General features: G+C 42.3%; 2 protein-coding genes across 7 annotated transcripts in view; one reads left to right on the top strand and one right to left on the bottom strand.

The window, feature by feature from the left end:
* LOC135089996 (uncharacterized) overlaps window positions 1-12,500 on the bottom strand; it is a 129,869-nt gene that overhangs the window by 81,973 nt on the left and 35,396 nt on the right. The gene's annotated exons all lie outside the window — the stretch shown is intronic.
* LOC135089995 (uncharacterized) overlaps window positions 5,562-12,500 on the top strand; it is an 8,321-nt gene continuing 1,382 nt past the window's right edge. The window contains exons 1-5 of one of the 6 annotated variants that reach the window (XR_010261715.1): window positions 5,562-5,724; window positions 5,841-5,907; window positions 6,027-6,117; window positions 6,339-6,923; window positions 12,154-12,500. The exon at window positions 12,154-12,500 is cut by the window's right edge and continues 145 nt beyond it. Coding sequence is in view for 3 of the 6 variants with exons in the window: in XM_063986187.1 (XP_063842257.1) it covers window positions 6,425-6,923; window positions 12,154-12,220; window positions 12,336-12,429 (660 nt within the window). In the remaining 3 variants the exon portion in view is untranslated. Of the gene's footprint in view, window positions 5,725-5,753; window positions 5,908-6,022; window positions 6,118-6,338; window positions 6,924-12,153 lie in introns of those variants that run through there. The other 5 variants (XR_010261714.1, XR_010261713.1, XM_063986187.1 and 2 more) reach the window with 5 other exon arrangements.

The following is a 12,500-nucleotide window of genomic DNA, read 5'->3' as shown; positions in this document are numbered from 1 at the left end:
TAGATTAGACTTACCTTTTGGATTAATGTTAAGTATTTCCCCACTCCCCTCTACATTTTCAGTTTGTTAACTGCCTGAATAATAAACCGTTTATTATTATTATTATTATTATTATTATTATTATTATTATTATTATTATCATTATTATTATTATCATTATTATTATTATCATTATTATTATTATTATTATTATTATTACACACACACACACACACACACACACACACACACACACACACACACACACGAATGTTTACCAGCGTATTTTTATTTTTATTCCATATTTAGTTGGAATAGTAAAACAATTTGACTGGAGACTTCATAAAAGTTCTATTAACACACACAAAAGCTATGACGAGGACATGTTCAGTGTAAGGCACAGCAACACCCCCAGCAACACCACCAGCAACACCACCAGCAACAGGCAGCAAGTATCAGACAAGGCATTAGTGGCCGAGGCGTGGCAGTCATCACCAGCTTCTAATTGTTCCCGGAAAAACACCAAGACAATCAGGAAATCAACTTAATTCAAGACATACTGAGAACCAGCTCCCTAAACTCCCTTAGTAATAGGCTTCGTGACTCACCGAGGCGGCAAGTTGGACGAACGAATGAGCCCACCCGCGCATCAAGGCCAACCTGATGCAGCCAAAAAGAAGCAAACATTCCAAACAAACACGCCTTCCTGCCGCAAAGCAGCGGCGACCAAACACCTTTAAAGTGGCGCGCACCTCCCTACATGTGAACGGATGAGCGCAGCGGTGCGTGAGGAAACCCGCGGCGAGCAGGACGTCAAGGAAACAACGCAGCCTACGTAGACAACAGATAAATAATAAATACACAAATAAATAAGCAATGCATAAACTCATGAGGCAAAAATTCCCGGATAAAAAAAGTTTTTTTTTTCTGGCAGTTTAGTATCCTTGGCCAGTGAATTTCCTCGCAAACAGATATTCAGCTTCACTAAAGAGGCAAAGAAGACGTTGTACACAGTCTTAGAAAGGAGAAGAAACAGATCGAGAAAAAGGAAATTAACGGAAAACAAAAAAAATCTTCTTCCGCCTCCTCCACCTCCACCACCACTTCTGACCTCTTGTACTCCTGTCCGTGTCTATCACTTCTTCACTTTCAGTGCCTCCACCTCCCCTCCTTTCCTCGCGCCACACCAGCAGCCTCTCACCACCACAAACCCTCCGCGGTCTGGTCTCCTTTGCTTACAGTCAGAATTTCAACACTTTCTATCCTTTCTTTAAAACTTGAACACTTTCCAGCTCAGCGCTAAAGTCACCCGGCTTCGAGGACACATTATTCTACCTCATAAAGAAAAGAAAACTGAATGAGGCATAACTATATTTCTTTTGAGACTCTCCCTCTCTTTATCCCAGCCAGAAAGCCTGTGTGTGTGTGTGTGTGTGTGTGTGTGTGTGTGTGTGTGTGTGTGTGTGTGTGTGTGTGTGTGTGTGTGTGTGTGTGTGTGTGTGTGTGTGTGTGTGTGTGTGTTTGTAGTCTGTCATCTCTCTCTCTCTCTCTCTCTCTCTCTCTCTCTCTCTCTCTCTCTCTCTCTCTCTCTCTCTCTCTGTCTGTCTGTAAACTCTCTCTCTCTCTCTCTCTCTCTCTCTCTCTCTCTCTCTCTCTCTCTCTCTCTCTCTCTCTCTCTCTGTCTCTCTCTCTCTGTCTGTCTGTCTGTCTGTAAACTATGTACCAACGGTGACGCGCGATTAATCAAAACCGGCGTTGTAACACACCCGTTCATTAACATCTCCAATCAGACAGACATCCCGGGTGGCGGAGATGCATCACGTATTTACCTTCGCCTGCTGCTGTTTATTCAGAGCCTGCATGTACTAATGACCATATAATGCTGCTACTGAGTAGTGTGTGTGTGATCTCTTTGTTTAATGAGAGAGAGAGAGAGAGAGAGAGAGAGAGAGAGAGAGAGAGAGAGAGAGAGAGAGAGAGAGAGAGAGAGAGAGAGTTATTATTTACCAATATTTACATTTCTAACTATTAATCAGCGTCTTTTGCAGCTCATGAAAGTTAAGAAAGAACACTTTAAAATACCATGATACAAAACACAATACAAGGCAATACACCGCCTGAGTGCACGCCTAATGCACGCAGTCCTCCCCCCTCCACCCGCCCTAACGTCAGACCAAGCGTGGGTAACAAGTCCCGCCTGCCAAAACAACTGCCAACCTAAAACGTGTGTGATTTATTTATCCTCTCTGTGAACTGTTGGCATCACCTTCATTCATCCCTCACCAGCTCTAAGGGGAATGAGGAGAGAAGAGTGAGAGGGATGAGCAGAAGGACAAGAAACAAAAAACCTATGATGAACCAGGATCCAACCATCCAGCTCAGAGGTAAGAGGCAGGGAAAGGAAAGAAGGAAGGCTTGAGAGAAAAAGCAATATTGATTTATTGCCTCAGACGAGGCAAAAGGCGGGGTCAGGTTGTGCTGTGGTGTACAAGCATGTATCCCGATCGACAGGGAGCTATAAAATCCAGCAACTTCCCTACTGCTTTGAATTTAAGATTCATCACATAGCAGCGTTCATATTTCCCTCATATACATCCAGTAGCATCAAAACGATACATTTTCTACTTGGCGAATACCGAAAGTTTCCTTTGTGAGGGAAAGCACCACACGGAATTGAAGGAAACCTGAGTAAGCCACAGACACACCGGGACCTTTGACGAGCTAAGCGTCCACAGAACACTCGACGCGGCCTCGTGAAGGCCCATCACTTTCACAAGGAATTCCCTTCCCATCCTGTCGGGATCTGTTGGGAGGTGACAGACTCTTCCTGGCCAGGCAGTCTCCGGGACAGACGAGGGGATTCCTTCCCTGAGTGAAGGATTAGCGAGAGGTGAGTGAGAGGAGCGTGTGTCCTCGGGAGGCGAGTGGTGGCAGCAGGACAGACATGGGGGACGTGTACGTCTTCAGGTGGTACGAAAGAACTTGTCGAAGAGGTCTTGTTGTTGTTGTTGTTGTTGTTGTTGGTGGTGGTGGTGGTGGTGGTGGTGGTGGTGGTGGCGATGGTGGCGGTGCATTCCTCCTCCTCCTCCAAGCGTGACCTTTAAAGCGGTGGGTGTGTCGAGGGAGGAATGGCAGGGGCGAGGAGTGAGTGCGTATCGCGTGTTGGTATTCCACTCCAGCTGACGTGGATACTGTGCCTCTACAATTGTTTTGCCACAACGTAAGTCACAGAGATTTATGTCAAGTTCCTCCCTCGCTCTCTGTCCATCTCTTGCTTTATAGAAGTGTGTGAGTGTGTGTGTGTGTGTGTGTGTGTGTGTGTGTGTGTGTGTGTGTGTGTGTGTGTGTGTGTGTCGCCACTGTGTGTCTGTATCGCAGCACGAAAGTCGCTATTTGTTCTGTGCAGGTGAGGCAGGGAGCGAGGCAACGCAGAGCCTGCCTTCCTAGACTGGAGCGCTGTGATAATGTGATTTTCGGCAGACTTCAGAGACCACAGGCGTAGATGGAGTGCTTTACATACAAGAATGCACGCACACTAAGGTGAGTGGCGTGCAGCCAGTGGGATGAATGGCTGCGTCAGGGACTGTTCAATCATGGCAGAGTTTTTAAGTATGAGTAGTTGAAACCAAAATCGTGATAAACTTCGCATTCGGCCACACTAACCGCAGCCATCTGCAGGTGAACACTCTCACACTGGTCTGGCGCCACGCACTCCGTCCTACCCAGCAAGATTACACACTGCCTCAGCGTTACATGGCATCGCGGTGCAACGAATGAGAGCTGCATAAGACTCCACTCTTTGAGTCACCACTCTTGTCATGCACACAATGTTACACGCCGACACAAAGAAGGAGCAAATTGCAGTGGCTTTCTATAATGTTCTCGAAATCGTGGTGCATTATTCCAGTTGGCTGTTCATTATATTTGCTGTTCCTGGGTCGTTGCATTAGAGCTTTGCTGCAGCTTATTAATTTTATCTCATAATACTCACTGCTTGAACAACATTCTTCATACAATACTATGGTATTTATCAATGCTAGCGGGATCCCTGAGTAAAACAAGGCATGATAATTTAACTAATACAACGTTTAATTTAACTAATACAACGTTTGATTATGTATACTTAGGAGGAGGAGGAGGAGGAGGAGGAGGAGGAGGAGGAGGAGGAGGAGGAGGAGGAGGAGGAGGAGGAGGAAGGAAGGAGGTGTAGAGGACCCACTCCCTTCTCACTCTCCCTCTCACTATCACCCTCACTGTCACATCTCCACTTCTCCTCTCTCACACCTCTTACTTCTCCCCTTGTCTCTCTCTCTCAGTCATTTTTTTTATCCAAATCCGTGACCTACCCACTCACTCTCACTCTCACATCTCCATCTCTCTTCCTCTCTCACACCTCTCTCACTTCTCCCTTTCTCTCTCTTTCTTCCGACTTTTTAATCCAAATCTGTCATCTACCCACTCCCCTCTTACTCTCACTCTTATTCTCACATGTCCATCTTTCTCCGTATCCACGGTCTTTGACAAAATGTGTGGATGTGATATACGAGTATAATTATAAAAATAAATCATAAGCCTTTACCATGTGTTGTTGTCCACACTATACTACAACGCGGCCGCTCCTCAGGAAATATGCGGGAATAAGCTGGGGCGTCCATTCATACTGTGCTCCAGTTGTCGTTATGACCAGCTCCCTCCTTGAACCTCTAAGGGTAAGCTAAGTGATGAGGGCGGGCTGGGGAAATACCTGCACGGGTCATCCCCTTCCAGGTGGACCCAGGCGGCGAATGCACCAACAGCCGCGCCACGCTCTCCCACGCCCCACCCTACGCCCTCCCACGCGCACTGCACACCTAGTTATTTACTTAATCGATATCACCTCTTACGTTCTTGATTTAATTACATACTGTCAAACCTTTCCCTCTCAATGCACAGAAATGCACTGGCGACGCAGTGCTACTTCAATTACATTTATAAACGCAATGGTACACTGTGTACGTGGAGGAATGTGTGCGTTGTGCTGTCAAGTGCTGATGTGTGTGTTGCGTGGGTGGCACACATGAAGCCCGTGCTGGAGTGTGTGGGCGGCAGTAATGGTGATGATTCCCTCTGACCCACAATGCCGCCTGGTGGCCGCCTCATCCTCGAGACACTGGCACCAAGACGCGCCATTTTGAGCTACAGGGAGATGTGCAGCACGTGTCCTGCCCCAGCAAGCCGTGAATGTGCCCCGATGTCCTCACTGTGCTCCCTGAACGAGCCACACGCGACCCACGCAGCCACGTGACCGTCAGTTGCGCAACCCGCATTGGAGGCAGGTTACATGTTTTCCCTTTGCTACAAAAAAAGACTAACATGGAAATAACATAAAATACACTCATGAAGTGACGGGAAATCTGTATGCATTGTGAAGATCTTTTTTTCCAGAGAGAGAGAGAGAGAGAGAGAGAGAGAGAGAGAGAGAGAGAGTCTTAAGAAAGAAACAACTGAGAACCTGAACCACAAAACATCATTGTATCATTAAAATGATATGTTAACCATCTATTATTTATTTATACAATATATTTTTGTTATCTGTGTTAAAGAAAATGTAAGTTGTGTTCTATTGGAATAGGAGAAGTTTGGTACGCTTCTTTGTGGTGTTTTGTTTCACCCACTACCTGTGAACATGGTCGGCCTGGCGGGTTGTCTAAGCCGGCCCACCAATGTACTGTGGGTTGTTGTGTTGGGTGGTCCTCTGTGCTACAGGTTAGTTGTGTTTATTTATATACCTCGTGCTGTGAATTAGTATACTGTGGTGAAGATTACAAGCAAAGGATGTGTTTAGTATCTAAGGTAATACAAGTGATATTATTGTTTGCCAGACGGAGAATGTAGGGACGCCCTGGACCTCATGTCGGTTGGTGTGTTGGTTGGTCCTCCGTGCTACAGGTTAGTTGTGTTTATTTACCCGTCATGTGCTGTGATTAGTATAATTTGGTGAAGGTTACAAAATTAGGATGTATTAGTAAGATAGGGTAATGTACAAGGGATATATTGTTGCCAGACAGAGTTGTGAGGACGCCCTGGACTGGATGATAGTTGGGGTGACATGTCAGGTGTGCTACGGGGATTCGAAGAGCGTCAGTGTGGGCCACTGAAGTGAGTACATTATGGGAATTTATTGAGTATTATGAGTGATATACAAGTGAAGTTTAGTTGGATTTTGTATACTGATTGTTGCTTTATTTTTATATTTGGGATATGATTGTAACGGATGTCAGAATCTCTACATGAAGTGTTATTTTCTTGGTACCATTGTGAGGGATTGAACTGGGTGTACTATGATATGTGGATGTGTATTGATTTGCCCATGTTTGCAGGTCGAAACACTTCAAGCAATAAACACCTGTTACGATTTGTGGTTTATTACACATTTGGAATCCCCAACATTTCGACTTCAACCACAATGGGCTGGCAAGAGGAGATGGAATTGTTAAAGAGGAAGAGGGCCATTGCCAAGGGGAAATTCACAAGAAAGGTGACCCTGCTGGATGAGGGTGTACGGGAAGGTGAGCCAGTATCAGTATTGAAGAATAACTATGAACAGATTTCTGAGGCCTTTCAACACCTAGAAGACAGTAATGATGTGATATTAAAATATGTGTGTGATAATAAATTAGAAGACAAGTTAGTTAAGGAGGCTGAAGAATACATGATAGATTGTGAAAGAATCATGAAGAAAAGACTAACAGAAATTAGTAGCATTGAAAACATACAGAACAGTGTCAAGCCTAAAGTAAAGATAAAGGCATTTGAGCCTCCTAAATTTGATGGGAATTTAAGAGAGTACCCTCGTTTTAAGGAGGACTTTAAAAATCTAGTCAAAAGTGTGTATGGTGAAGATGCGTATGCATTGAAAATGTGTCTCAGTGGTGATGCCCTTCAGACTGTCAGAGGTGCAGAAGGTAATTATGAAGAGATGTTTGAAAGGTTAGATGACAAGTTTGGAAATGCGAGAAAGGTGGTGGACTTGGTAATAAGTGACCTTAGGGCTTTGAAAAGGATCAATGAAGGTGATACCAAAGGATTTATAAGGATGGTGGATCAGGTGGAACAGTGTTGGCTAGATTTGAAAAATATAAACTTGAATGAGGAACTTAATATTGCTAATGTAGTCAGTCATATTGAGGTGTTGCCCACACTTCAGAAGAGGGAGTGGGTAATAAAGGCAGAAGAAGTATCTGCTACTAGTGATCTCTTTCCCACTTTATTGAAATTTTTGCAAAGGGAGAGAAAGGTATTGGAGTATATGAATTCTAGTGTCAGATCTACTGGCGGTGATAGAAGTTCAGTACATCATGTAAATAATTCAGCTGACAAGGTCATGGAGTCAGATCTGGTAACACTAATAAAACAAATGAAGGAAGAGCAACAACTAAAGAATAAAGATTTAGAGTCATGTATTGTAAATTTGACGGAGATGGTGAAAGGTACCCACTTGAAGACTGGAAATAATGAGGGAGGATGCTGGATTCACAATTCCAGGAACCATGATACTCTTGATTGTTATAAATTTAAGAATCTCAGCAACAAGGAGAGGTTTGAGTTAGCTAGAAGCAATGGAATATGTTTTAAATGCTTAAAGGGATATCATCAGGCATGGAATTGTAATACAAACAAGTTGTGTGATGTCAGGATCAGGGGTCAAGGTGTGTGTAACCGTCATCATCATCCACTGGTGCATTTTGAACAGGAAGAAGGTGCTAGTCATAGTACAGTATCTGCAAACACTCTGAACACCTTATTGAATATCAGTACTGTGTACAGTAACACTCAACCTATAACAGTACTGTGGGATTCAGGTTCTGACATAACCTTGGTGACACACAGTATGGCAGAAAAACTAAGTTTGAAGGGTAAGGATGTGAATTTATCCATGATCAAGGTTGGCAATGTAATTGAACATCATTCTACCAAAGAATATTGCATACCACTGATTGATAGGACTGGGCATGTATGGGAAATTAATGCCATTGGTATAGAGGAAATATCTGCTAAAATCAATGAAATTAATGTGTCAGGAGTTAAGGAGTTATTTGTAGGAGTATCAAACCATGATATTAATTGCCCTTGTGGTGAGATTGACATGCTGATTGGGGCCAATTACAGTGAATTATTGCCTAAAGTTGTTCAGACTAATGAAGGTCTTCAATTGCTAGAGAATCCATTTGGATTCAGTATACGTGGCAGACACAGCAAAATAACAGCCTCAGGGAGCACGACGAACCATGTGATTGTGAGAACTCACAAGGTGTCAAGCTCAATAAGCCTCAATGAGATCAAGGTAGAACCTACAGATAAACTTAAGTCACAATTAGATAAATTCTTTGCTTTAGAGGAGAGTGGGGTGCAGTGTGACACAAGATGCCTTAAATGCCTGTGTAAGGGTTGTCCTGTAAGTGACTGTGTCAATATTAAGGAAGAAAGAGAACTGAAATTGATTGAGGAGGGATTAGTATATCATGAAGAAGGGAAGTATTGGACAGCAAGCTATCCTTGGATAAGGGACCCGAGACATCTTAAGAACAATGTAAAAGTGGCCGTGGCTAGATTAAAAACTACAGAAAATAGACTGAAAATATTGGATATCCAGTATGCCCAGAGTTATCACAATGAAATCAAAGACATGGTGAAAAGGGGGGTAGCGAGACAATTAAGTGAAGAGGAAATGCAGTCATACAATGGCCCAATTCACTACATTTCCCATCATGAAGTATTGAAACCAGATTCTGCTTCAACACCTCTGCATATTGTATTTAACTCATCTTCATCATACATGGGACAAAAACTTAATGATTTTTGGGCAAAAGGGCCAGTTGTTCTTAACAACATGATTGGAGTCTTGCTAAGATTTAGACAGGAAAGGGTTGCCATAACTGGTGATATATCAAAAATGTATCATTCTGTGAAAATCAACACACTGGACCAACACACACACCGATTTCTTTGGAGAGATTTAAACAGTAACAGACCACCTGATCACTATGCCCTGACCTCAGTGACTTTCGGGGATAGGCCAAGTGGGACCATAGCTGTGCTAGCATTAAGGCATACTACAGAAAAATTTGGTAAAGGAGATCCTGAAGTTTATAACATGATTGTAAACAACACATATGTTGATGATATTCTCTATTCCATTGATACGGTAGAAAAGGCTTTTGATTTGATACAAAGAGCAGAACATGTAATATCTCTTGGAAACTTTCATGTGAAGCATTGGATAGTAAGTGGGCAACATGAGAACCATAGTATCAACATCATGGAATCTGACAATGAGAAAATTCTAGGGCTCAAGTGGAATCCCAAGGATGATAATTTCTCTTTTAATGTTAAGGTAAATTTCTCTCCTAAAGTTAAAAAGATCCGGAGTGGTCCAAACTGGGATCATAGAGAGATTAAGCCAAACTTCCCTGAGGTGCTAACTCGCAGAAGGATACTAAGTCAAGTGGCATCCTTCTATGATCCATTGGGGTTAGCTGTACCAGTTGTGTTGAGAGCAAAAATTTTAATGAGATCTATGATCTCAAAATGTGATCCAAATAAGAGAGTGGAATGGGATGAACCATTAGATGCCGATATTGTAAATGAATGGAAATGTTTTTTCACTGATTTGTATGGAGTAGAAAACTGCACATTTAAGAGACCTCTGAAACCAGCCAATGCATCAGGTAAACCCATACTTGTGATCTTCTCTGATGGCAGCACACAAGCGTATGGAGCATGTGCGTATGTTAGATGGCAGACTGATGACAACAAATTTCAGACTAATTTGATCATGGCTAAAAACAAAATAGCACCTATGAGACAATTGACCATTCCTCGTCTAGAACTTTGTGGAGCTCTTTTGTCAGCTAGATTAAGAGAAACTATAGTGAGAGAATGCAACTGGGAATTTGAATCCATATTCCATATTGTAGATTCATCTATTGTCAGAGATCAGATTCAAAAGGAATTGCATGGGTTCCGGCCCTTTGTGGCTGTCCGCATAGCAGAAATACAACTGAAAACAAATCTAAAGGATTGGTGGTGGGTGGACACAGTTCAGAATGTGGCAGATTTAACTTCTAGACCATGCACTTCAGATAAGATTAAGGAGGATTCAACTTGGCAACATGGGCCTGAATTTTTGAGATTGCCAATTTCAGAATGGCCAGTTAAACAGCAATGTGCAGATCACTTACCGGATAGAATAGGCATTACTATGACAGTTGCTAAAGGACATCTGAGAAATTTAAGCATGATTAATGTGAAAGGATTTAGCAAATATGAAACTTTGTCGAGAGTTACATGTAGGATAATGTCTATATTCAAACATAAATCCTTAAAAGCTGTGCTGAAGGAGCCTACGTCTGAGGAAATGGAAGAAGCAGAAGTACTGTGGGTAAAAACCATGCAAAGTAACATGACTAACTGGCAAGACAGATACAGAAGGTTAGGCCCCATAATGACAGACAATGGAGTAATTTTAGTGGGTCAAAGAATATCAAAATGGTTAAAGGAAAACTGGAATCAAGATCACTTCATGTTGATACCAGCTAACCACCCAGTTACTAGACTGTATGTGTCCAGCTTACATAGTAGAGATCATGCAGGTATTGAAACCACCTTGGCCAAGTTACAGAGTAGGTAAGTTTTGGGTGCCGGGAGCCAGGAAATTAATAAAGTCAATTAAAGATAAATGTGTCACATGTAGAAAACTCTCAAAACAAACTGAGAACCAGTGTATGGGTCAGGTGTTAGAAGAAAGAATGAAGCCAACTCCACCATTCTATCATACTGCTGTCGATTTGTTTGGACCATTCAATATTAAGGACACTGTTAAAAGGAGAACTCATGGTAAGGTATATGGGGTAATATTCAACTGCTTAGTTACTAGGGCAGTTTATGTAGATTTGGCAGAAGGATATAGTGCAAGTGATTTCATGGCAACTTATCAAAGATTCATCTCAGTCAGGGGTGCACCCAGAATACTGTATTCTGACAGAGGGAGCCAGCTGATAGCAGCTGGAAAGAATATTGAAAGAATTGGAAAAAATGAAGGAGTTACTTGGAAATATAATAGACCTAGTGATGCACCATGGTACAATGGTGCCAGTGAATCCCTTATCAAATCAGTGAAAAGAAATCTTTGTATTGCAATTGGGGATTCAGTATTAACTTTTGGTGAACTTCAGACAGCCTTATTTAATGTAGCCAGTATGATGAATGAAAGACCCATAGGGGTAAAACCTTGCTTTAATTTAGAACTTGGTAATTACCTCTGCCCTAATGATCTATTGCTTGGACGAGCTAGTGTAAAATGTCCACAGGGAATATATGATTCAGATGGAGACCATAAAAGAAGATTAGAGTTTATTCAGAAAATTGTTGAATCATTTTGGAGAAAATGGCAGAGAGATTTCTTTCCAACGATGGTAGTAAGACAAAAATGGCACACCAATAGGAGAAATGTAAGAGTGGGTGATGTGGTTTTAGTTCAAGATGCTAATGCAGTTAGAGGTACCTGGAAATTAGCTCAAGTAATAAAGGCAGATCCAGGTCGTGATGGTGCTGTAAGAGATGTAGACTTAAGGTATAAGATAGTCAAGGAAGGTAAAGGATATGATGGGGTGACAGACAAAGTCATGAGTAGGTCAGTGCATAGGTTAATAGTGTTATTACCTAAGGAAGAACAAGAGTGATGATGAGCGTGTAGGATCATTATAGATATGATTTATCTACATGTACCAAAGCATTCTATGTACTACCTGTGTATATTGTATGTTCACTTTGGTCGGGGTGGAGTGTATCATTAAAATGATATGTTAACCATCTATTATTTATTTATACAATATATTTTTGTTATCTGTGTTAAAGAAAATGTAAGTTGTGTTCTATTGGAATAGGAGAAGTTTGGTACGCTTCTTTGTGGTGTTTTGTTTCACCCACTACCTGTGAACATGGTCGGCCTGGCGGGTTGTCTAAGCCGGCCCACCAATGTACTGTGGGTTGTTGTGTTGGGTGGTCCTCTGTGCTACAGGTTAGTTGTGTTTATTTATATACCTCGTGCTGTGAATTAGTATACTGTGGTGAAGATTACAAGCAAAGGATGTGTTTAGTATCTAAGGTAATACAAGTGATATTATTGTTTGCCAGACGGAGAATGTAGGGACGCCCTGGACCTCATGTCGGTTGGTGTGTTGGTTGGTCCTCCGTGCTACAGGTTAGTTGTGTTTATTTACCCGTCATGTGCTGTGATTAGTATAATTTGGTGAAGGTTACAAAATTAGGATGTATTAGTAAGATAGGGTAATGTACAAGGGATATATTGTTGCCAGACAGAGTTGTGAGGACGCCCTGGACTGGATGATAGTTGGGGTGACATGTCAGGTGTGCTACGGGGATTCGAAGAGCGTCAGTGTGGGCCACTGAAGTGAGTACATTATGGGAATTTATTGAGTATTATGAGTGATATACAAGTGAAGTTTAGTTGGATTTTGTAT

The sequence above is a fragment of the Scylla paramamosain genome, chromosome 34 (genome assembly GCF_035594125.1).
Source record: "Scylla paramamosain isolate STU-SP2022 chromosome 34, ASM3559412v1, whole genome shotgun sequence".
In the NCBI taxonomy this organism is placed as follows: Eukaryota; Metazoa; Arthropoda; class Malacostraca; order Decapoda; family Portunidae; genus Scylla; species Scylla paramamosain.
The sequence above is the reverse complement of the archived record's forward strand: the minus strand, read 5'-3'. Positions and strand labels throughout refer to the sequence as shown.